Here is a 27,574-nt window from a genome sequence, read left to right as displayed (position 1 = left end):
CAGTTAGCACTTCAGAATGGTGTATGAAGCAGATTCAACCTCTGAATTCAAGGAGATGCATACCTGATCTTTTGGAAGGTTGGCATGTCAATCAGCTGTCTTGCTATGTGGAGAGAGGATCTATATGGCTAGAGAGAATTCTGCGGGCTAAACAAACTCTTATAGAAATAATGAAGAGTGCTCAGGGTAAGATTTGCCAATAATTAATTTGTGTAAGCAATGGAAAAGTTTGGCTATGTCCAACCTGAATGTCTGTGTCCCATATAATGTGCTTAAGTTCTACCATGTTTTTTCTACGCCTAAGGCCAATAGGTCTTGACAATCCACAATGTCTCAAATCTTCATCGATTGGTCTTTCAAAGGAGATTGCTGTATATCATATAAAATAAAATATACCAATGAAGTTACCCAAATGATTTGTGTTTGCTCAGAATGATAGACAATATACTGTATTTTTCAGAGTATAAGATGCACCTTTTTCCCTCAAAAAAAAGGGTGAAAATCTAGGTGCGTTTTATACACTGAATACAGCATTTTTGGCCTCCCGAAACCCCGCCCCTTCACCAAAATGGCTGTGCATAGCTTTTAGGAGGCTTCCAGAGTGCTCTTAGGAGTTGGGGAGGGCAGAAATGAGTGAAAAACGGGCTGTTTTTTGCTCATTTTTGCCCTCCCCAGCCTCCAGGAGCACTCTACAAGCCTCCTAAAGGCTATGCACATCCATTTTGGTGAAGGGGCAGGGTTATGTGCTATGCATGCCCTTTTTTTGACAAAAAATGGGCCGTTCTTGGGAGGTTTGCAGTGCAAAAACTTTTTTTTTTTAATTTGCCTCTTCAAAATCTTGGTGCGTCTTTTACTCTGGTGCATCTTATACTCCGAAAAATATGGTAATTGTGCCAGGGCCTCATATGAGATACATTTTTTTAAATGACAAATGGACAAACAACCAAGTCTCTGCTGCATCCCAATTCTTCAGTGTTCTCCAGACTACCCTCTTATGGCAGTCTCTGTTGTCTCTGAATAGTTTTAATAAAACAGTTAATATCTTTTGAAGTCCTGGTAGTATTGCCCAAAATGATCCAGCCTGCTGTTCTACCCTGGATGCATCGACCACTTAAGAGATACTATATAAACTATGAGCCAATGAAGAAGGTGCTTTGGTTAAAATGTAGGTAATGCAGGCATACAATATATGTGTGTAGAGCCAATGATCTCTAATCCTGTGAGATTTTTTTCTGAGCAAAAAAGGAGATATAAGAAGCTATTAAAGACAAAAAATAACAAATATCCCCAGAAATCACGCAGACTATAGCAAACAAAAATCAATGATTATTTTTATTTCTAATATCAAAATCTTCAGTTAACACACAATTAAACCTTTTGACACTTGGTAAGGTATTTTCTAAGTGTATGTTCATCTACTTGGGATTGTATCTCAAGAGGACTCTATTTCAAATGGCCTCCAGTAATTGATGTTGAAATACAAAAACTAATCACACACACACATACAAATATTTTGCTTGAAATTCTTAAATCCTTCATAGTGGACATCAAAATTAGCCCCTTTTTCCTTATTATAAATTCCTCTATGGTAAATCCTGGAAGCCAATTTGGTGTGGTGGTTAAGGCACTAGGCCAGAAACTGTGAGACACTGAGTTCTAGTCCCACCTGAGGCACAAAGCCAACTGCATGAGTTGGACCAATCACTCTCTCTCTCAGTCCTAAGATGCACACAATGGCAAACCACTTTGGAAATCTTGCCAGGAAACTGTAGGGACCTGTCCAGGTATTTTTTATTTATTTATTTTATTATTCGTATTTATGGACCGCCCCCTCTCCCGAAAGGGACTCGGGGCGGTGTACAGTCACTAAAATGCGTTATAAAATACATACATAAAACAGTTAAATAATTAAATATGTAGGTGGAGGAGGTTGCAAGACTGTATATAGAATAATAAATATAGTACATTAAAAACTCTAATAACCCAAGAGTTAAAATATTACCCAAAATTACCCATTAAAATATATCCATCGGGAGGTAAAAACTAAGAATGTGCCAGGCCAGCTAATCGACACAGGTGAGTCTTTAATTTTTGACGGAAGGAACGGAAGTCAGTGGTAGTTCTAATGTCGGGGGGGAGGTCATTCCAGAGGGTTGGGCCCATCACAGAGAAGGTCCTACCCCTAGGCGTCGCCCGCTGGCACTGCCTAGTGGACGGCACCAGTAGTAGTCCCTCCCTGTGAGAGCGGATTGGTCGTAGGGATGTGTGCGGGAGGATACGATCCCGCAGGTAACTGGGTCCTGTGCCATGGAGCGCTTTAAAGATGGTAATCATCAGGTAGTCATCAGATTTTTAAAAAACTGACTCAAAGGTGCACATGCATACACATATGCAATTCCTAAAAACTAGCTCAATTCCATTCCTCTCCCAATACGTAGGAAAACGAATCAAGCTACTATCCAGTTAGTTTTCTCTCTGGAATTTGTAAACTCTTACATTAGATTTGTGTCCGAATGCATATGTATTATAGTGCCAGAACAGGCAGGATTTGAGAATGAATATCCTATAGTAAATCGGTGCCTAGTATTATACCATTTTGCAGAAAAATATTAATAAACTTCCAGATGGAGCCGTGACGTTATCACAGTCCTCTAAAGCTCCTTGAAATCTTTACACAGCCCATTTTGAAATGGAAAGAATTGCTGCATCATCCACATACAAAAGAATGGGGATTGGACACAGGTGAGGAATGAGGATGAAAATCTGTATTGATAAAATCCTCAATATTGTTAATATATAGATTAAGTAATTGGGGGTGGTGGGGGGTAGAATACATCCTTATGAATTGGAATAGAATCACCACAGTTCCTCAAAAATAAAAAGCTGTCCGTCCGCCCACACAAGTTGCTCTGTTAATTATCAAGTTGGAAAGTTAATGGCAGATTAACCTGGGTATTCATTTCCAATCTTCAATATGTTGTGGTCATCAACTGTGAAAGCACAAAAAGGATTTCTAGCAATCAGCGAATTTGCTAGTTAGCAGTGGAACAATTTTGTCTCTGCAGCAACTGAACTATTCAAAGCCAAACCTCTTGGCAAACTGCAAAATGGATCTCAGATTAGTATTTACAAAAACTTCTTGAACAGTTCTCAGTTCTTGAACAAACAAAATGATTATCAATAGTACATATCTCATACTCCTAGTACCACATTAGGACAAGATTGTACATTTATCATAACATGTTCGTGATTTCTTAATGTGGGGGACAGAGAATACTAGCGACTTTGAAGTTTTGCTTTGGAATTAGGAGTAATACACTTTTGACATCCAGTAGATTTTGCTGAGGGAACTAATCCTAGTCCCTGTCAATATGTCCATTTTTCAATCTGTTTATTTCTCTTTGCTTTTAGATTTCTGGAATGTGCTACAGTAGTAGTCTTTTAAAAGTGTACCGCATACTTTGTGTGCCCTCTGGCATAGCAAAGATATTTGCTCGGACTCTTGAACCAATTTTCTCATCGGCGGAACCCTCTAATGAATTTGGAGTTGGAATGGGAGCAACTATTGATATACAGAGGCAACAGCGGATGGAGCTACTTGATCGACAGATCTTGGTCTCTCAGGTTGCTCAGATGAGGCAACAAAGACAAGTAAAGTCCTTTTTCTGTGAGATGTTGCTTATTTGTGAAATGGATTTATCCATTTACAAAATTAATCCTCATAAAATTAAGTCTTTTTACATATTATGAATATGTTCCATTTATTCACAAAACATTCTTAATTTATTCCTAATAAATTAATTAGATAAATCATTAATGGATTCATTTGTACAACATGTTGAATTTACTTTTGATTAATGTTGGTTAGACTTCATGTGTCTATGTGTGCTTCTTGCTTTAGAATGTTGTTCAAATTCACATCAGTTGATCAATTTATAGTTGAATTGATTATGTGAACTCATATAATGGTTTTTCAATAACCAGTTTAACATTGGGTGATGTTTTATTGTTTACAATATTTACAATTTTGTTTACATTGACTTAATTATACATGCCAGTGTCTAACAGCATGTAAAGGTATCTGTCAGGATTTTCCCTTTCCTCTTTTCTAAAGTTTCCCAGAATTTTAACTTGTAACTTATCCCAAGAGGACAAACATGGCTCTACTGTCTTATCAACAAGGACGGTTCAATTGGTGGAAATGTCATTTACACAATTCTACATTTGAACGATGAACATTTAATTGGCCTTTGTGCATATTTTATATTCCTATGTACACAAGCAACATATAGAAGAGTATGGCTGATCCAAAAATTGAATCCCACCATTCCTTTTTTGGGTGAGGGGGGCATAGGATATAGATAGGACATTAAAGATGAGTTAAATCAGAGGACATTAAAGGTGATTTGAACCAGAAGACAACAGTTTGCAGATGATTGGTGGAAAATTATAGTTTGGTCTCTGACTTCCTGCCTGTGGCTACTTGTGGCTAATTCTAAGTGCCATTGCTCCCACTCTTAAAACAATATCTTTGGGTGAATTTACCCTTAATCATGTTAATTCCATATGCCATGTGGAGATTTAGTGGGGATAAGAGTGATCATTAGCTGAAACAAAAGGAAATTTTTTAAAAAACTAATAAATATAGAATTGTTCATGGGACTCATCATCTTCCTGATTCAGAGGAACTTAATTTTAGTGGTCTGGTCTACATTAACCTCAGAAAAACTTTGTAGTGGCAGTGGCTTTTGCAATCCAGTTTTAAAATGATGAAATAGTTTCATACTTCCCCTTACAAATTCATTTCCCAGATTCCCTTCTTCTTCTTTCATTCATTCCAGTTGCCCAAGGTGCTCCTCACCACTGAATGTCTTGACTGACATAAAAAATATAGGACACATATTTAAATTAAAAGCATATTTATGAAACACCGGTAGGATTCTGCTTCTTTTTGGATCCAATTCAGAAGGGTCTTAAATTCTTACATTGCCAACCCTTTGCAGTTATTTCCTCCTTATCATCAATCCTATTTCCCCCCCTTAAGTATGTCATATGTGTTGATGTCTCAAACTCCTTTCTGGAAGGTAGTTATATGATGGTTGTGTGCTAGGATCAAAAGAGCTGAGTTTGTCTCTATATTTAAAGTGTTATAAAGATTTGCTGTTTTATTGTCATGTTGTTTTAGCACTTCCTTCTCGACTATGTAAGCTTCTTTATAGAGACCAGTTTACGCTAATCATTTCACAATAGTTGTTGTCATCTATGCAGAGTGTGTGAAAAGTATTTGAATTTGCAAAGGACTTTTATTACTTTGGGGTTTTGTCACTTCTTAGAGACGATAGGCAATCTCATTTTGACAGTGTCTCTTTAGCATATGGAAGACATAGAAGAGACTGGAGATTAATACGGTGTTGTTACAGAGAGAAAAAAATGCTTTCCCATCTAATAGTTGGAAATTTAGAGATGATCCTTAATGACTTGCAATTCAGAAAATGGTTTTACCAGGATGGGAGATTAAAGGCATATAGTGTGGTTAACATAATTGAAGCAAAATCCAGCATTGGGGACTCTGCAACAAAAAAAACAACAGGATGTTGCTTCTTTTCCTGTCTAGGTTTCTTATGTACAGCTCTTGAAACAAACACAGTGGAAGTTTAGGGGCCAAGAGGGTTGTGGTACATATTTCCTTTTATTCTCCAGCTTCCTCAAACTACCAGAAGGATCAAAGCAAAGTTCAATGTAATAGGTCCTTATTATTTGAGACAACTTGGTTCTTAAACCATGTGAAATTTCACTGGAAGCTTCCATTGTGACAGAATGTTCAATAATAAGCAGAATGTTCAATAATAAGCAGAATGTTCAATAATAAGCATTAATCCTTGCCCTCATCAAAACTCATCTATTAATGGGTTACGGCTGTGTGATGGAGTGGACAGCTGAAGAAGTGGGGTGGTGATGGTAGTAACATCCAATATCTCAGAAAGGAGGAAGCACATTCCAGAGAGGGGCCCAAGACGAGACTCTGCAGTCCTGAACAGGATAGAGGAGGCAAGAAAAGGTTCAAGGTAGTCACATCCAGAATCAACCAGGGTATATCTATTAGGTTAGGTTATAACTTTAGTCTGGTAAGTTCTATTAGGCATAAGAAATAAAGAATTGGACACAGTTTGATCTTACTGTGTCGTCTCTGACAGACTGCAAGGGTATTCTTCTGAGGAACTACTTAAAAGCATGTTATTTGTTCAACAACTTGTTTTATACAAGATTGTCTTCTAGAATATATAGATGAAGCTCCAATCATAGGAAATCTCATATTTTAAATGCTTGCAGCTGCTCTATATTCTTAAGGAACCAAAAAACAGCATTCAGTGGCATTCTGATCTGTAAAAGGCCTGGACCTCTTTCCATATATCCGTAATTTAAGTATTCCTTGAGAGAAGTCACTCTTAAATCCAGGTACGATTCATTATGTAGACTGTCATTTCTGCATGGAATCTAAATTGGATTTTGGCAGCTCTAAACTGTTTCTTTGAGCACAAGGCCCGATATATAGGCTGACATGTTGTCTTATGGACATGAACTGGAGGTTGGCCAGCTTTACACTTTTCCTTGATTTTACATTTTATGCCCAAGTCCACTATTTGATCCCAAAATTATTTCCTTTTTTCACTTTTGTTGGTGATGTTACCCAGCATTCACAAGAACAACCAATTACTTTCAGGGAGGATATTCAGACACTCCTGTTTCAAAGCAGTTCTTTCTAACAGAGGCAAGGTTGAAGATTAGCTGGGCAGTGAGATTGCCCCAGGCTCTTCCCTTTTTGATAGAAAAAATTAAACAAGAAACACAGGAACCAAGTGTGAGAAGAGAAATGGCGTTTTCCAGCAGGCTCCAAATGGAAGAGAAATCCAAAAATAATTCAGATAGAGGAGGAATCTATTTTTTAAAAAAGCTTCTTTAAAAGTATAAATTAAAGTAACAACTAAAAATAATGGGTAAGAGTATAACTTTGTATGTTTAATGTACTAATTGTTGATCATTAGAAATCTTTTTACAAAGACATTGAAATATATTTTGCTATGATTTGAGCAAGGTGAAATGAAAACCCTGAAGACAGGTGGTAGCAGCAATAACTACAAAGCTTCTACATCAAGGGAGTTGTGTACACCCACAGGCCTGACCCACAATTGTTCAATAGCTTTTTCTCTTCCTTTATTTTGGCCACTTATTTCATATGCTCCATTGACTAGATAAGTTCAGAATACTGAGTTTTGCTTGAAGAGGAGAATAAAAATGTAAATGTCTAGTGGCCTTGTTTATGACTTCTTATAGGTGCACTTCTTATAGGTGCACTGGCATCAAGAAAAAATTATTATTTTGAGATTGATTGAAGGTTGTCAGAGCTTATTATCATAGTAGGCCAGCAACATGGCAGCTTTTAAAGTTATATTTCTAGGATGACCTATACAAAGTAATGATACTTTCCCAACCTTTACAAGCAAGACAAATATACCCTTTACAAATGGTAACAAAATAGGCAATAATAATTTAAAGAATTCTAGGAAGCTCACCCCTGGGTACTTTTGCTCTGTTACATCCTGAAAAGACGGATGGCCTGTGCAAAGCTAGAAGAAAGCGGAAACTTACTAACCATGAATTCCTGTTATCTGACCTTTAGATAGAAGGCAGGTAGCTAGGTCTCCCAAAAATAGGATCTTATTTTTCCATAAATGTTATCCTGTTGTTTTATAAAATGAAGGTTTAATTATTTAACTTGTGTCTTCTAAATTTCCTGTAGTTAGATCTAGTTTTATAAAACCATCCATCCAGGAAAAATTTCACCCTGTAGGAGTTGAAGGGCTCACTAGCTCTTCTTCTTCTTCTTCTTCTTCTTCTTCTTCTTCTTCTTCTTCTTCTCCTTCTCCTTCTCCTTCTCCTTCTCCTTCTCCTTCTCCTTATTCACCTGGAGTATAAAAATAAGAAATTGGATCTCACTTCAGAAAGAAATGCTATCTTGAAGTGACAAAAACCTTCAGTAATGGTTATTTAGCAAGCAGTCTCTTAGCTTTGTCAATACTATATGTCTGTTTATTATGATGATCATATGCCCAAAGTAGGACAAAATTCCATTGCAGACTGTTAAGCTGGTTCGTGGACTGAAATATAATTATCTAATCATCATGACAGAAGGACAGAGTTCAAAGTGAAAAATAAAGTAAAATAAGACAGTAAACAAGTGAATTGCAAAAAACTCAACAACCTGAGACTTTGAATGTAAAAGTAAAAATGAATCTAAAAATTAGAGAGACTTAAATGATTAACTACAACTTTAATTGAATCCTGTATTCATATAAAATATTTTTTTAAAAAAACTAGAGTGGAAATTTAGTTTTTTAAAGTAGTTTAGAGTAATCAATAAAGGATAATATCTCAATCTTAAATGATTGGGAGGATATTTAGTGAATATATTATGGTAAAAATAATTAATGTTTTGGAGGCCATTTCACAGGATATTTGATGAATTAAGAATAGGGTGGTATACGGCAGTGGTGGGATTCAAAAACTTTTACTACTGGGTCTGTAGGCATGGCAGGGGACGGATACTGTAAAATCTCCATTCCCTCCCTACTCCAGAGGATGGTTACTGCAAAATCCCCAATCCCTCCCGATCAGCTGGGTCTCAGGAGGCAGAGAATAGATCGGGGCGGGGCCAGTCAGAGGTGGCGTTTACTGTTTCTCCGAACTACTCAAAATTTCTGCTACCGATTCTCCAGAACCGGTCAGAACCTGCTGAATACCACCTCTGGTATAAGCACTTTTTCCTTGTTAAACATACTTTAGCGACATTAATATGGAGATTAGATAAGATAAGTTAGAAGTATTATTCCAATAAAGAAAATAAGGCTAAGCAGCAATAGAAATAAATCATACTGTCATTTAGCATAGAAAATTTGAACTTCCTGTTAAGTAAAAAAAGGTTTGTTTTTAATGTTTTTGCTGCTTAGTAACAGTGATTATATAACATAAGCTGTATAATCTTCAACCAATTGACTGAGAAAGATATTTTGCAAGAAATATATCTAGTCTGAGATATAGAAACGGTTACAAAATCTGTTTCTCATGTTGTGACACTTTAATTATCGTATACTTTACTGACAGAATTTTCATCTGGCTGATGTTCTCTGTCTAAGATACGAGTAATTTGAAATTTTCTGTATAGGTTTACTTTAGAGGAGGGGTGTCCAATCATGAAACTTATAGTATGAATGACATAAAGCAGAACTCCTAAAAGAAGGCATATCTATTTCCAGATAATGCATAATAGTTTCATAAAAGAACACCTTCTATGTATGAAGCTATGTATGAAAAAGTGCTGTCTGATCATGTTATATGTTTTTCTCAATAGCTTGCAAGCATCTAGTTGGCTGCTTCCAAAAGCTGATGTTGCTGCTGTTACTTCCAAAAACTGGTTAAATATTGTATTGATGAAAGTATTTATTTTGTTCCACTATTGTTTCTATTCTTCCCTTTTTTGTTTTAACACTAGCCATCATTCCAAGGCATTTGTAATTCAACTCATTCGCTTTCCCTACAAGGAGCGTTGGCTTAATGATCCTGGATATGGTCTTTGCTCTAGATTCGAGCCCTAACATGGTGTGTCAGGGTGAGCTCTCGTCACTTGCCTCAGCTTCTGCCTACCTAGCAGTTGAAAAGCATGTTATACACAAGTAGAATGCTTCGGTGAGGAGATGAGCCGGTGCTTTGTGCAGGCAAGCAGATTCTTGCCAACTCTGAAACGTCACGATTGTGATGTATGAAAAAACATCATCTTAAATAGATCGCTGCTCAACACTTTCCATACATACAGCCAAGTTACTGCAACAGAGTTTGGACTGAACAAATGTGTCCTACTCACCATCAAATGGTGGTGGTGGTGGGGGAGATAGTGAAAACTGAAGGAAGCAAGATGCCCGATAGAAATGAACATCAAGAGTCTGGATGAAGATGTTCAGCACAAATACCTAGACATCCTTCAAGCAGACAACATCAGACATAATTGAAATCAATAGAAAGGTTAGAAGTGAATATATCAAGAGAGTGAAGATCTGCAATCAAATCCTGGACAATTCCAGTCATTAGATACACAGCTGGAAAAATGTACTGGACTCAAGCAGAACTAAAAGTCATGGACAGAAAGATCAGATAAATTATGACAATGAATCGTGCCTTTCATCCTCGCAGTGACGTTGACAGACTCTACCTACCAAGGAAAATATGTGGACATGGAATGTTGCAAGTACATCAGAAGGTTGAAGAAAAGGGAGTAATAATAATAATAATAATAATAATAATAATAATAATAATAATAATAATAATAATAATAATAATAATAATAATAATAATAATAATAATAATAATAATAATAATTATTATTATTATTATTATTATTATTATTATTATTATTATTATTATTATTATTTCTTAGCCGCACCCTCTCCCGAAGGACTCGGGGCAGCGTACAATAAAACATATGAAATAAATATATAGACAAGACATACATATTACAAAAACATATACCAAGACATGTACAAGGAGGTCGGCTAATGAATAAAAACAATAAAATACAATGTTTAGAAACCCCTAAATAATTGAATACAATTAAAATACCCAAATAAAAACCCGTCAGGAGCGATATAGTTAGATCAAAGTTGAGCCAGGCCAGCTACTTGGAATAGGTGGGTCTTGAGCTTTATACAAAAGGAGCGGAGGTCAGAGGTATTCCTAATATCCGGAGGGAGGTCATTCCACAGGGCTGGGCCCGCCACAGAGAAGGCTCTACTCCTAGGCGCCGCCCCTCGACACTGTCTGGTGGACGGCACCTGGAGGAGGCCCTCTCTGTGCGAGCGGATTGGTCGCAGGGATGTATGGGGCAGAATACGATCCCGCAAGTAACTAGGTCGGAAGAATACCTGAAGGACAGTGAAGAAGATGTACTGAAGAAGGAAGGCTCACTGACTTTTCTGGCCTACAAGAAAAACCAAATGAAGAACATAATAGAGCCGTGAAAGACAAAACATTACATGGCTGGTGCATTAAAAAAATAGCAAGGAAAGTAGATAATAATAAGACCTGGCAATGGCTTAAGAGCAGGAAAATCAAAGAAAGAGGGACTAATTCTGGCTGCACAAGACCAAGCCTTAAGAACAAATACATACAAAATCAGAATTGAGAAGATAGCAACAGACAACAAGTGCCTCCTATGCAAAGAAGCTGGAGAAACAGTGGACCACCTGGTGAGCTGCTTCAAGAAGATCGCCCTGACTGACTATAAGCAATAGCATGACAAGTGGCAACAATGATGCATTGGAAGATCTGCAATAAATATCATTTGCCTGCAAACAAGAACTGGTGGGACCATAAAATAGAGAAAGTCATAGAAAGCGAAGAAGCTAAATTCCGCTAGGACTTTAGAATTCAAACAGAAAAGCACCTGCCACATGACACCCCAGACTTAATAATAGTCAATAAAAAAGACAAAAAAAGTCTGGATAGTGGATGTGGCAATATACTGGAGAAAGCAGAATAGAAGAGAAGAACTGGAGAAGATAACAAAATATAAAGATCTGTGCATAGAAAAAGAACAACTGTGGCAAAAGCAAGCAAAGATAGTATCAAGGATGGTATTCTGCTGGTTCGGACTGGTTCGCACGAACCGGTAGCAGAAATCACAGCTGGCTCCACCCATCCTCTCCGACTCTATGGCATCCCATTTAGGCCCTTTTTTCAGCCAAAGCGCATGCACGATCCTTGATAAGGACTCGATAGATAGACAAAAATGCCAAACCCAGTCTGAACATCTGGCTGACTCTGCAATAAATAATAATAATAACAATAACAACTAACTTCCTTTCCCTATTGTTTAACACTTTTATGGTTGGTTGGATTTGATTGTGATTTTTATTTATACTGATTTGATTTATAGTGACTTTTTTGTTAAATCTGTGGTGAACTTTCTTCTTAAATGACAGTCGTTGAATGTGCAAATTGAGTCAAATTTTTTAACTTTTTGACTATTTCAGTTTTGATTTAATTTTGCTTGATGCATTTGTGCCACGTATTGGTTGCATTCATAAGCATGAATCTAGAAGATTCAAAGCCAAAAAACTGATTTTAGCATTTACTGTTTCTGACTTTTTTTTTAACGTTACAAATGCCATTCAAGCAGTGACAATATTCTTTTCTTAACCTCATCTTATATTTATTCTAAAAACGAATGTGCTCTGTGCTTGTTTAGTTTGTTCCAAGGATAGGATTTACATTTAAACTATAAGTGTCCAACCTTTTAACTTGTCTGGGCTGCATTGAGTGAAGAGGAATTATCACGGACCACATATAAAATATGCAATAAAGTTAATGAATATAAATAACAAACTTCCTTTATTTTTATGATCTTGTGGTCTGCATTACTAGCTAGCCAGGACTCCATAGAGCCCATGGGATGTGGGTGGGAGCACATCTGATTTAAACCTGTTGAAATATCACTAGCATGTTTTCTAGCCATGACAGTCTAAACAAACTTTTCTCAATTTGGACTCATACTGATGTTTTGGTTTGAATACCCAGCCAGCATGTCCGTTCTCAGAGAGTGTGAGATTTGTAATGGTAAACACATCCAGATTGATGAATTATGATCTGAACTAACAAGAAGATTATATAGTTAATGCATTCAGAAGCTTCTTAAAATTTGAGTTATAGTGATGGTGAAATTTACAAACACATGTGCAATAGCACAACATCATATACGGTAACTGCAGTCTTAGAATTCTCTCAGTGCTGAGAGAAATATTCTTATTTATCACATATCTGCAGATACAATAAGAATATATTTTGGTGACCTTTATTAATGACATGCTATTTAACAGCTCTCTAAAGGTGTTGGAATTTTGAAATGAGGCAGCATATTTACATTCCAATTAGCTACATATCACAAGAAAGACTGAAAAACAAAACAACACAGAATTTAAGAACAGGATTCCCTGTGCTGTTGTAGAATCTGTAGGGACTGTAGAATCTGAACTATATTTTCAAGCACTTCTCATCATTGGCAATGAATTATTGGGCACAGTAATTCAGCAACATCTGAAAATGGACAGGATTTTTACATTTTAAGATAGATCATTTTCCAGTTATCATAAGGGAACACAATTTAAGAACTCGGTTTTTTTCCATTGGTGACTTAGCACAGAAGTAAAACAACACATCCTATAATTTTTGTCTACAACTATGAGAGCAAGTGCTTATGCATTAAGAAGCAAACAGCTGATACCAGTTCAGTTCAATACCAAAACAAGAGACCTGTAGAAGCCATCCCTTCACCTAAAAGAGAGTAGCTTCCACTTCATTGCATCACTTTCACAGAAGAAAAGGGGGCAAGAATTTGAACCTTGATTTCAATATAAATGAAGCTCACATTTGATACACAGCAGCTGCTGAATTCCTTCATAATGACTTTTATAATGTTAGAAGAAAACGAATTAATTCGAGTTTTGTATCCTTACTTTAATCTTGCAATTTCTTGCCTAGCCTTCAAGAAACTTAACAATGATAATTTCTTTTATCATACCAATTGGAGTGTTGGTTTTATATCTTGACAATGTTTTATCATGCAAAATGTGCCTTAGATAATTTCCAACTCTTACATAATCTCAAGTAAAATCAAACCAACTGTTTTAAAGTTGATGACCTCTATAATTGCCACTGCTTTTAAAATGAAAAAAAGAAAGAAATGCTAATCTTTATTTTGCTTTTTTATTAGTATTCAGTTATTTGCATTTACTTTTTAGTGAACTATTCCTTTGGTTGATTTTAGAAATGCTTATTTTTTTAATTTGAACCTTATATAATAATTGTACGAAATGCTGGTTTCTAAGGAACATATACAGCGGACTGTATGTTCCTTAGAAATCATTAAAAGTAGCTGCTCATTATGCTTTCACATTATGCTTTTTAGTAATTTAGCAAAGATATAGACTAATTTACCAGATTACTTAAAACTTACCACCCAAAGGGAACAAACATAGAAACAAAATTACAACTAAATGAGATTCTCTTAAGAGTAACTGCTGAAAAACAGAACTTATATTTATCTAGCACCTTCAAAATAATGTATCCCGATTGATTCTAATGGAAGTTGGGTGACAATCAGTGGTGGGATTCAAAAAAATTACCACTGGTTCTGTGGGCGTGACTTGGTGGTGGGCATGGTTTGGTGGGCATGGCAGGGGAAGGTTACTGGCAAATCTCCATTTCCTCATGATCAGCTGGGACTCGGGAGGCAGAGAATAGATGGGGGCGGGCCAGTCAGAAGTATTAACCTCTTCTCCGAACTAATCAAAATTTCTGCTACCGGTTCTCCAGAACTGGTCAGAACCTGCTGAATAGCACCTCTGGTGGCAATACAATATTGAACTGCTAGGATAATAAACATGTGCTATTGTGTTAACTAAATATCCCCAATTCAGTGTGTTAAGCTTGAATCATGAATGTATATCAACCATGATCATGAGTTGTTGCAACAGTGTGTTGACTTGCAAGGTAGCTTCCAGATTAAACAATAGGGGGATAAAGGATTTTAGTTGTACTAATGGGATATTGGCTAAAATGTAGCAAAATTTGGCATTATCTTTATTGCATGTAGCACAAAAATCTAGTAAACTAGTCTATATCTTTCATAAATTGCCAAAAAGCATTATGCAAAAGAATAATGAGCAACAAAAGTCATCAGTAATGACTACTACAACATACGGAAAAATGAGAGTTTCGAATGTATGAAGTGTAAATGATAAAGTGCATGATTTCATTAATGAAATAAAAACTAAATATGCTATAGGCTTATGAATTAAGAGAGAGTGGAATGATATCATAATGATGAGATTCGAAGAGTTCCTATTTCTTGAACCTGAAGAAATGAAACCTAATGAGAAAAATTGCATGTGCATGGAGCCAAAAATTAGTATAAGAAATGTGTATAAGAGAGTTTATATAAAAAGAAAATTGCACATAACTAAAGCAAGCACAGAACTGTTGAGATTGAAACAGTTAAAGTGCAGATTGGTTTTGATTGAATAGTAAACTATTCTGAAAATGGGTGAAGAAGGCTAAACAAGTAGCCCCTGAAAAACTGAATAAATAAACAAATAGTGATGAAATGATTTGAGAGAAACCCAAAAGAAGGGAATGCTGAAAGAAGTATTTCAGAAAAGTGTATTGAGTGATAGTGCTATGCCAGAAAGTGGAATTGAAATAAATGATATATGTTTTGGAGCCCAAGACAAAATGATGAAAAAGAACCTTTAAATGCATTTAGATAATTGACAGCCAATGAGGCTGCAGGTATAGATGATATTACTGGAGGAATATTAAAATATAGATATGGTCTGTGTCTAACATGTAAGAAGAATGTGTTGGACCCAATGATTAGAAAAATGTTATTTTTCCTCAATAGAAAAGGGGACGTTATTATTAAATATGGTTTGGAAGGTATTTGACATCATTCTTGAAAGATTACAAGATCTTTTTTACAAGTGAGCAAAATTTGGGAAGTGCAGTGTGACTTTATGCCAGGTACATCAGATTTTTGTTGTTTGAAAATTGAAAACTATACTGTATTTACTTACTTACAAAGCTTATATAACAGAGGTGGGTTGCTGCCAGATCAGCCCGGATCGCCCGAACTAGTAGTAGCGGTGGCAGGAGGCTTTGCCCACCCACCCGAATGCTTCTGCACAGAAATGTCACTCGCGGGATCACACCCAAACCAGTAGTAAAGAAATTGGCAACTCACCTCTGTATTATACCCTTTTAATCACAAACTATTCTGAATGGGTGGAAGGTTGGCTGAATAGTTTTTAATTCAGAGAAAACATATTATGAACATTGGTCCTTCCGACACGCCCTAAAAAGTTGGCTTTTCCAGCAAGCCGGCCTGCCTGGCCTGTTAATTTTAACTTATTTTAAATGTATTGTCTTTTAAATTCGGTTTGTTTTTTTGGATATGGATTTAATTTTTTTTTAACTTTTGGGATGTGTGTTTTTTAATGTTGTACGCCGCCCTGAGTCCTTTTGGAGAAGGGTGGCATATAAATCCAAATAAACAAACAATAAACAAACAAACAAATATGATTCTGCGAGTAGGGTTTAATTATGAACTGTATTGAGGAAACATTAAAATTGTCTGCTAGAAGAGAAGAATGGTGTAGATGGAAGTAAAACATTCATGAGAACAAATGAAAAGTTTAGTTAATGCTGTACTACTAAGCAGGAAGTAAACATTCCTTAAACATTTATCCATAATGCTTATCTTACAATAAGAAATGGAGAAGATAGGGAGTGTGAAAGTACATGTATTTTTTTGTATGTGCCTTGTTGGCTAATTTACAGTGAATATTACATGGTACTATGCAGTAAGTAGTATGGATCTGAAAATTAATGTAGAAAAGACCAAGTTACTTGCATTTGATAGGAAAAATGGGGTGGATGTTGGAGTTGACAGTTAAGTTGTATTAAGTTGCAATGGATTACTTAAATGTGGGTAATAAAAAGGAAAAGTGGTGGAAGCAAGGACATCGTTAAAATTAGAAAGGTATGGAGAGAAAAGTGAAATGCATATTGCCCAATATTTCCATTAGCAGAACATTATATAATCAAATATATTTTTCTCTCTCCTTGAAATGGAGCACATGAAGTGTACAGGTAATCCTCAACTTACAACAGTTCATTTAGTGACCATTTGAAGTTACAACAGCACAGAAAAAAGTGAGTTATGACCGTCTTTCACATAACCATTGCAGCATCTCCATCATCATGAGATCAAAATTCAGATGCTTAGCAACTGACTCAGATTTATGAGATCACCTTTTGTGACCTTCTGACAAGCTAAGTCAATGGGGAAACCAGATTCACTTAGCAACCGTGTTACTAACTTAACAACTGTTGTGATTCATTTAACAACTGTGCCAAGAAAGGTCATAAAATGGAGCAAAACTCACTGAACAAATGTCTTATTTAGCAACAGAAAGTTTGGGCTCAATTGTGGTCGTAAGTCGAGGACTACCTACTCCAGGAGTGGGTTCCAGCTGTCGCTACTGCTGGTTTGTTCAGGGGTGCGCCATGTGCTTTGCGTGCGCACTTGATGCGCGCTGCGTGCGCATGCACAATCCAACAAAAATTGGCAGTGCCTAAGGCGCCGCCGAGAGAACCAGTTCGGGGGCCTGGCAGGCCTGGGTCATTGTCGGTTCCAGCGACCCAGGCCGCCAAGTTATTACCAGTTCGTTTGAACCGGTCCGAACCGGTAGGAACCCACCTCTGACCTACTCCCAAATGCTGAAAGTACTGCCATCGAAGCTTGAAAATCAAAGATGAAGCATACACAGATATCAAGACTGCAACATTCTGAAAAAAGGAGAGTTTACTGATCAGATGTAAGGAACCTATGATTTATGCATTCTATAGGCCAGTCCTTCAGAGCTGAAGGAACCAAACCAAATGTAAGTGAACGAAGGCATCAACCATGAACTTGATGTAGGGAACTTCCACTGGCTCCTAGAAAGGTTGGTTCTATGGTCGAGTTTTTGCAGTAATCGCTCATTTTTACACAGTTCCTATAATTTGCTGTTTGTTTTTAATTTGAAAGTTAATTCATACTCAATTGTATGTTTTTGTATTTTTAAGAGTAACGTGAGAATATTTTATTGTAGGGTGGAATGGTTAATTGGAACCGTTTCTTTCCTCCTTTACGTCACCGACCTAATGCAAATTATCTGGATAATCACCCAACTGTGCAGGAAAGACGGCCTCCAGCTGAAGTTTCTGAAGAACAGGTAACATCTTCCTCTTATGAAAATCACAGTACTCTAGACTCATGATTCTGCTAAGCTTAAGCACATTAACTTTTTTCCAGTATTGTAATATATGAGTAATCACATACTGCTTAATCACATGGCATCTCTTCACTAAATATAGGGAAGCAATCATGCACATTATACAACATGAACTATTCCACTGTATGCCTAGCACCCACAATAAGAATACATCTGAACTGCTAGATAATGTATCAACTTGTGCATTATATTTTCAGGTGCTAGAATAGTATCCTCTTTAAATGTTCCATCTACTTTGTACATTCAGAAATAGGAGTGTTCAGTTAGAGCTTTTTTTTTTTCAAAGTTTACCTGTTTTCAAGACCTTGTGTTGAAAGGAAAAATAATTGTGCATTTAATAGACAGAGAATTGTGAAAGCATCATATAGAAATATTTACCCTACCACAGGTAGTCCTTGAGTTTACTTAGTGACCGTTTGAAGTTTCTACAACACTAAAAAAAAGTGACATGTAACCATTTTTCACACTAATAACCATTGCAAAATCCCCAAGGTCACATGATTTACTATTTGGATGCTTGACTTACGTTTCTGATAGTTGCAGTGTCCCAGTGTCATGTCCCCTTTGCAATCTTCTGACAATGAAAGTCAATGGAGAAACCTGATTCACTTAACAACCATGTTACTAATTTAACAACTGCAGTGATTCACTGAACAAATGTGGCAAGAAAAGTCGTAAAGCGGTGCAAAAATCACTTTAACAAATTTTTCACTTGGCAACATAAATTTTCAGTTCAGTTGTGGTCATAAGCTGAGGACTACCTATATTAAGGTATAAAAAAATGATGGCAACTATTCTGAATGGCAACATCAAAATATATGAGGTCTCTAAGGGCTTTATTTAATTGTCACTTTTTTTTGTTATGATTATACACAGTCTACCAAAGCATATGGGTAAGTTTTTCTTTAAATGCATTATGCTCTAGGACAGTGTTTTTCAACCTTGGCAACTTGAAGATGTCTGGATTTCAACTCCCAGAATTCCCCAGCCGCTGGCTGGGGAATTCTGGGAGTTGAAGTCCAGACATCTTCAAGTTGCCAAGGTTGAAAAACACTGCTCTAGGAGACCCAGTGCAGAGAGGAAAGTGGGGGAAGGAAAGCTGGAAGCCTCTAGTAGAGCTGAACACAAAGCCCAGGAATGAACTTCTTAAAACTGAAGTAGCAGTCTGGCAGTTAATCCTAGAAGAACTGATTCAGGGGCTTCCCTGTCTCATTCATCTCTCTGATTCATTATTGAAATCGGAGAAAATGAAACTTGAGGACAGTAAGAAATACCGATCTTTTTCTGTTCTTTAAAACCTCTTTAAGACAAGACTCATATTGCCCTTCTGGAAATTTTGAATCATTTAGAAATACATTTTCTGTTTGAGAATTATCCATTCTTCATCACGAAATGACAAAATAGGAAGGAAAAAACTGTTTAACAATAACAAAATAATAAACCGTTTAATTGGAATTGGAACTATATCTGTTTAAAAAAAGAGGTTTAGAAGATGTTAAATAAATAAATCTCTAACAAAAATTGAAATAAACTCTTATTAAATTTTTTTTTACAGAAGTTGATTTACAGATTTAAATAATTACAGATGTGGCTGTTCTGGAATTTTCCAGTTAAAGAATTTCCAAACAACCTTCAGAGAACACAATATTACCTTATTTTTAAAAATAAACAAGTTGAGGAACATCAGGAAACCACTTGAAAGTTTTTCATACTGGCATTCTGAGAAACAAAGCTTGTGATTTGTGTTTATGACTGTAGCTGCTCACAAACATAATATTAAGATGGGTTGTCCTCAAATCCCCACCATAGATTTGCTTCCTAAGGGGAAGCTGAGCCAGGCCATGAATTCAGCAATAATTTCAATATTCATGTTGTGATAGGTAGGTTGTTAAGATTTGGGGCAGTATGACCAATAACACCGAACTATCTGGGGGGGGAAATTGAAAAGGAGATCTGTTTTGCTTCATTACATCTCATAAACTTGGGGGAAGGAATGGTAGGAAGAACAGAACACAACCAGAACGGCTCCAGCATTTGCTCTTTCCCTCCTTCGTGATTTGGTTTGGTTTCTTCTTTTTCTTTTAAGAGGTCAGAATGGAGTAAAATAGACTGAGCTGCAAGAGAATGATTGTAGTAGCTCAGTCTCAATGAGTCCATGGTTAAAGTGGACCTGGATCGGGATCTTCTCACTCCTAAGGAAATAACCTTAATGCTACACCACACTGACTCTTTGGGGTTCTTTTCTTTCTACAATGCAGAAGAGGCTGACTGGAGGGTGGGGCAGTTCATAGTGCCCCTGCCCAGCCAGCCCAGCTGATACTGGTTGAATAGCATGGATGGCTGCCCCATGCAATGAATTCTGATTTTTGTGGGTCTTATCTTTTTTTTTTCCCTTTCATTTTTCCTTTCCTCTCCTTCTGCTTATGCTGGCAATTATAGAGAAGTGTGCAGTAATCTTTGTTTTCTGAATCCTTTTATACATATCCAAAATAAAGTATCCAGGCTTCTTAAACAAACTGGAAAAAAAAAACAATGCAGTTGCCTAAAACGGAAGACATGCCCTGTTTATGACTCTGGTATCATATGATAGTTGTCATGTGCTAAGCTTGGAAATTTTACAGGGATTTCCCCAAGTTTCAGGATTTTTTAATAGCTGCGTTCTCAAAAACGAATTCAGTTATTGTATTGCTTCACTGGTTATACCCAGATAAATATTTAGTAATATCTCCATATGGAAACCTGATTGTTGCTCCTTGCCATATCTTGGTGCATTCTTGCAAACTGTGGCTTGAATTTTCACATTACGCTGACAGGCAGTCTAAACAGCATTATAGTGTTCCTTTTTCCTGTACTGGTGACAATGAGAAGACTCGGATTACTATATCTCCTCTTACAAACCAGCCTCTAGAAATAAGATCATTATATGGGTTGCGTATGTTGGTCCCACCCATAAGTCATACATCTTTACTATTGCTCTAAGCAAGAAAGAATATTACTGTTCCTACGGTAGGTAGATAACACAACTATTAAGTCTAGCTTCTTAACATGAGAAGCAGTGATAATATAGGAGATGGTACTATCAGCAGAGGAGTTCATCCTCCTAAAATGGAGGTAGAGTCTCATGAATTCTGTGCTGCTTGATAAACTAAATAGTTGAATTAACTTTAATATATTTCATTACAAGAAAAAAAACTCAATCTCACCAGCTATGTAATAGCTATATCTTACCCATTCACAATCAGTTCTTCAAAGCATGCTACTGTGTTAGCTGTTTGGTATGAATTTTAATGTTTCTCCCCATCTCTCTTATTTCTCCATAGGTGGCACGGCTCATGGAAATGGGATTTTCTCGAGTGGATGCTTTGGAAGCTTTGAGAGCTTCTAATAATGACCTTAATGTAGCCACCAACTTTCTGCTGCAGCACTGATAATTGAATACCTGCAGGGAAGAACTTAAATTGACACCTGTCGTGTGCTTTCCAGAGGGCTGTAAACAACTGCAGGGTAGACACTTGAATGTTTAAATCAAGAAAAAGAAGCTGCCTCTACACATGCAATATATTACTGCAGAAAAGATGGCTGGCACTGGAAATCTCTTTCCCTGGAATGGAGTATACTAGCCAGGTTGCACTGGAAAAATGTTTGCAATCATAAACATATGTTATATAGCAATATTTATTTTGCAAAACCGGGTTTATGTCTTGCCCACACCCCCAAAATCAGCATTACATGTTTGATCATTTCTGATGACAAAAAATACTTTTTTTTTTCTTAAAACAACTGTTTACCCCCTCAAAAAAAATCTTTTGTTATATATAGCCAACAAAGCAACATTTCATTTTCTTATTTTTTAAAAAATACTACATTTCATTCATCTGCTTTATCACAGCTTCAAGAAATGTGCAAAATCCCTTGGCTATGTAATTTCAATAAAGGGAGAAAGGACTGTAATCTTGTATTCAGAAGATTCTATTCATTTTTTTAAGGGTTGGGGGGAGCATGCAGAATATGGCTTCTGGAATTTTTTTCAACCCCTTTACAAGCAGTGTTTATGTGTGGCCGGTGGAGCATGAAGCAGGCTGCATCTACTCTGCCTTAGCTCATATGACCAGGAGGGAAAAGGAAATAAAAGAGTTTAGCAAGAAGCAGATAGAAACTTTCTAGGCTGGTGTCCAACTCCCTCTCTTATGAGGATGCATTGAGACAATCTACATAGCCATCTCCAACCAATGTTTGAACTCAGTCTAACTTTAGTCAGCCTCTCTGCCTTGAACAAGAAGACTTCTAAGGTCCCTTCCAGCCCTATGATTCCCTATGGCAAAATTGGTCACACTCCATTCAGTTTTGGAGAACTTTCTCACTGACAAGTCAATAGACAGATAGGTAGATTCCTGAGCTCCTTTATATACAGGTGGTCCTCAACTTACACAGTTCATTTAGTGACTGTCAAAAGTTACAATGGCACTGAAAAAGTGACTTATGGCCATTTTTCATACTTACGACCTTTGCAGCATCCCCATGATCACGTCATCACAATTCTGATGCTTGCCAACTGGTTCATATTTATGACCGTTGATGTGTCCCAGAGTCATATGATCATTTTTTGCAATCTTCTGACAAGCAAAATCAATGGGGAAGCCAGATTCACTTAACAACCGGGTTATTAACTTATCAACTGGAGTCAATTACCAACTGTCGTAAAATGAAAGGTCGTAAAATGGGGCAAAACTCACTTAACATGTTTCATTTAACAACAGAAATGTTGGTCTCTGTTGTGGTCGTAAGTCGAGGACTACCTGCAGTTTCTTTCCAACATAGGACAGAATAAAAAAGGAATGGAGGGTGAAAATAGAGAAACGTAAAAGGAAAGGCAGGAAAAGTACACTTTGAAAAGGAAGGAAAAAGGATAGAAAGATCTGAACCCCATTCATATAAAGAAAGGCTAAAGATTTCAGGAATGTTTTGTTGAGTGGAGATGTGACAACACTACAAATTTATGAAATGATGCCACTGCATTCTAGACCAGTTGCAGTTTCTAAATAGTCCTTAGGGGGAACTGTATATAAAACACATTTCAGAAGATCAACTAGATGGGAACGAGGGCCTGGGTTGTTGTAACTTGGTCCTCCTGCATTGCAAGGTTACAAGTGTTGCATTACCTAGCAGAGAGCCCTCCCATCAGGACTTCTGCCTATTCAATCAGGAGCCATGAATCCAGAAGGACCCATAAACCATGAACCTGCCTTTCATGGGTAATGTTGCTCATCCAGAGGTAACACTGATGTCCTATCCAGTTAAGTCACTGATGGTGTTGAGAGCATCTCCCCAACAGCCTGGGCTTGCAATATAGTTGGGTAATGTTTGTGTAGTGATCATACTGTTTTACCCCGAAGCCTTTGGATGACTTCTCCCAGTGGTTTCATACAAAATTTAGAGAGTAGGAGACAGGATCAACCCCCTGTAGAATCTGACATTGCAATCATAAATCACTACGATTCTCCCCTTCCCCCAGCATAGACTAAAACTACCCAGTAAGGAAGAAACAGTTTATAGTGTAAAACAGTAATGGAAACACTTTTATTTCATTTATTTTCTTTTCATGGTAGGTTTTAAATCAGTTTCCTTGAACAGAAATATCTATTTCTTGTAAATTCCGATGTACGTGTCACAGCTAAAACCAGAATATATAAAAAAGTATTTCTATACAATGAGAACTGTAAAAACAACTAACCCAAAAGAACCCCTTCATACCATTTTTCAGATAATAATTTTTCTGTTGAGTTTTTTCAGATGCTTTGGTTGATAGAACCTTTCCATTGTTCAGATTTTGTCTTGATAACCTTTCATGATTCTACTACATAGAGTCAGCCTAGTACATAGACTCACCTAAAGATAAGACATGTAATTTCAGAATCATACTTTAAGCATGCTTTCCCACAGTAAAATTTATACCAAAAGTAACATCGCTGAGAAAATGTGAACAAAAGAGTGAATTTTACAAAATCTCCACCAAGAAGCTTACAGGAAAACATATCTTCTTTGTTTTTTAACGAAAGCTCAGCTGTGTACAACTGTGAATAATCTTTGAATAATCGGCTATGAATAACCTTTAAGACATCGTGAAGCCCTCCAGCTACCTTCTTTGAGGGCATGACTTTAAATACTCCTGATCTTATGTTGAGTTCCATAGCAGGAACCTTCACTCTAGGTTAGGAAAAAGTCTCATAAAGCTGTTGGAGTTTTTTTTGGTCCTTTCTCATCTTTGTTCATTCTTTCTATTTTTATAAACTTTAGGGGTTGCAAGATTTTGTTTGGATTTTTAATTGGTGCCTCTGCTATTTATCCTTTGGGACAATCCTCTTCTCCCATCGACCCCATTTCCTAGTTAGGACACTTGTAACAATTCTCTGCTTAAGAATTGTCATAATTTGTATTTGAGACAATTATTTGGCGGATTGTTTCATTAGAGATTCTTGGCAGTTGCTGTTACTGATATCACTGCATTTAGATTTTTTTTTTAATTTCTGCGTACTTTTTTTTAACTTTCCTTCACTGTATCACACCCAATTAAGGTCTCACCACAAGCTGTTTTCAGCACTCACACAAATTCTCACCCATGCCCTTTGCAGACTGCTGTTGGATGCATAGAATATTTGTTCCACAGTAGTTATAATTTTAGATCTTCTTGGAATTAATTTGATGGGATTTCTATTGATAACTGAAATTTCCGATCTCTGATTCTGTTAGATTGCTGATTGGCACGAAAAAAAAAGTCTTGGAAATATGTAGAAACATCTAGATCAGACCAAACTAAACGAAAATTTTAATTGTAGTTAGAATGTTATTTTTATTGATTTTTTTTTCATTGCAAGAGGTATAGGACTGAAGAACAAATAGAAAATAGTAAAAAGAAAAATGGATCATTTATAAAATGGTTAATCACTGAAATATAATTTCAGTAACTGTATTTTTTTACTGACTTTAGACATCATAATGTGCATTTGCAAAAATAATATCCACAAGCTTCTTTCATATGTACTTAATATATAGTACATATACATATACATACATACATACATACATACATACATACATACATACATACATACATACATATATTTACTGTGTTTCCCTGAAATTACGACATGTCCTGATAATAAGACCATGCCACATTTTTCCTGTGGGCAAAAATATATGCTCTCCCCCAATAATAAGCCCCCTGGACAACCCCCCCCTCCAGCCAGGCAGAGCGCCACTCACCAACCTAGCGATATCACCAAAGGCGCAGGGGCTGGGGGAGAGGGGGAGCAAAGGGGTTCACATTGCTTGACGCCCTTGGGATACCACGAGCAGCTGCCCAGCAATGCCCCTTTCCAGTCGGGCAGAGCACCACTAACCGACCCAGTAATATCTCAAAGGCTCTAAGCCGTGTGGCGCTCTGCCCGGCTGGAGAAAGAGGTTGCGCGAGCACTTGTTCTGCCTCCAGCTATCTCCGGAGTTTGGAAGCCGGTTATGCTCGAAGCATGGTGGCAGTGGGGTGGCGGTGGCGGCACCCTGGCCCAGCCCTACAGGAAGAATTTGGCATGGTGAGGCAGGGAGGCACGCAAGCTGGAGGCATAACAAGTGCTCGCGCAACCTCTCTTTCCAGCCGGGCAGAGCGCCATGGCTGGAAAGTGCGGCTTAGCGCTTTTGGGATATTACTGGGTCGGTGAGTGGCGCTCTGCCCGGCTGCAAAGGGGGTTTGCCGAGTGGCTGCTCGCGACAGTGCAACACAGCCATTTGCCCATGAGGCTGTGCCTGGCTGTTTGGGAGCCTGCTCGCAAGAGAGCAGCTGCCTGGCAACCCCAAAACAATAAACCTCCCCCCCCATAATAAAGCCCAAGCCATATTTTGTAGGTAAAAAGAAAATAAGACCCTGTCGTATTTTCGTGGTTTTGTTGTATTCGGGTATATTGGTCTTGTTAAGCATACCTACACCCATGAAAATCTACGAAAACAAATATATAAGCAATATCCCAGCTGAACAGTGATGAAATTAAGCTTGCTTGATTGCCTTAGACAAATTTCACAGGGTTCAATCCTGACACTGTTAGTGATTTAGATTACTGTCCTCCTGCCAATTATGGTTCTTCACACTCTGTGGAAATCACAGCTTTAGCATTGCATATACTTGCATTATGCATTTGCTGCACACACTACTGAATATTACATCTTCGTGTGTTTGCCTTTTTGTCATGCTTTTGATTTAGTGAAACACTAAAGAAGGTCTCACTTCAGCAGAGCTTGTATTCAGTTTATATAAACACTCGTATAGCTATAAAAGCAATCTTAGAAGCAAGGGACTTCTAAGATAAGAAAGTCCTTCACAGATGAAGATAAGAACTAAATACAATTAAAAAATTAAGTTGGGTGAAATGAAAAAAAAAAGTCTCTCTTGAGATTTCTCCCCCACCTTTATTTTTTACATTTCAAGATAGTACGTAATGTTTTTCCCCACAGCAACCACCCTATGAGGTGGGGCTGGGCTGAGAAAAAGTGGCTGACACCAAGTCCGAAACTAGCTTTCATGCCTGAAGGAGGGCAAGAGGTCCTGGTCTCCAGATTAAAGTGCTACACCCAATTGGCTCTCATATATGATGGTTATGTACATTAAGATGAACAGGCCCCATCTTCTTAGTTTTCCCCCCAAAGTACTTTTACTTCAAGATTCCTTCAAGTCAGCTGCAATTTTGAGGTAACATTTTGGCTATACAGGCAACAGCGTTCCACCACAGACTGAAATGAAAGAATAATAATAAAGGTAGGCCTCAACATAGACCACAATCGAGCCCAAAATATATGTTGCTAAGCGAGAAATTTGTTAAGGACTTTTTTCCCCATTTTATGACATTTTTTGCCACATTTGTTAAGTGAATCACTGCAGTTGTTAAAATTAGTAATATGGTTGTTAAGTGATCTGTTTTCCCCATTGACTGCTTGTTGGAAGGGATCACATGACCACAGGACACTGCAACCATCATAAATGTGAGACACTTTTCAAGCTTCCAAATGGAGATGCTGCAAGTGTCATAAATGTGAAAAATAGTCATAAGTTTTTTTCAGTGCCATTGTAACTTTGAACAGTCACTAAATGAACTGTTGTAAGTCGAGGACTGCCTGTTTTGGCTTGTATGACGGAATTGTTTTAAATATAGAGAAACAAAGCTCGATAAAGACGTTGTGTTAATCTTGAATGGAATTAATCACTTCAGGCTGTGCTGGAGGTTTTTCTTCTCAAAGTTAAAGATGCCTTATTCAGGTACCCCAGCTGATTTTGCATGCCTCATAAACAACGATTATTTTCAAAAAAGGAGTATGACTAAATGTATCCTTTTTCTGTTGCTTAGCTCTGTCAGGAATGTTTCTCCTACGTGAAACTGAAAAACAGATTACGATACTGGAAAATCCTACAGATAAATTGCCCTCTGCAGCAGAAAGTGCATCTGTGTGTGTGCACAAAAGCTAACCTGCACCCTCTGCAGGCCATCCTTGTCCAGATCACATTAAAGTTGGTAGCTGTTTATGTTGCCCTTTGCTTTGTGCTCATACAACAGAACGATGTACCCTGGAACCTAATTGGGAGGAAGATGAACTCC

At 37.3% G+C, this 27,574-nt stretch overlaps 1 protein-coding gene across 1 annotated transcript in view; it reads left to right on the top strand.

The window, feature by feature from the left end:
- The window catches only part of UBAC2 (UBA domain containing 2), an 84,340-nt gene extending 62,450 nt beyond the window's left edge, over positions 1-21,890 (top strand). The window contains exons 7-9 of the mRNA XM_081947302.1: positions 3,412-3,651; positions 17,757-17,879; positions 21,260-21,890. Coding sequence (XP_081803428.1) covers positions 3,412-3,651; positions 17,757-17,879; positions 21,260-21,367 — 471 coding nt within the window. The 3' untranslated portion in view covers positions 21,368-21,890. The remainder of the gene's footprint in view (positions 1-3,411; positions 3,652-17,756; positions 17,880-21,259) is intronic.
- The last annotated feature ends 5,684 nt before the right edge of the window (positions 21,891-27,574 follow it).

Source organism: Natrix helvetica (genome assembly GCF_964273705.1).
Source record: "Natrix helvetica genome assembly, chromosome: 3".
Taxonomy (NCBI): domain Eukaryota; kingdom Metazoa; phylum Chordata; class Lepidosauria; order Squamata; family Natricidae; genus Natrix; species Natrix helvetica.
The sequence above is the reverse complement of the archived record's forward strand: the minus strand, read 5'-3'. Positions and strand labels throughout refer to the sequence as shown.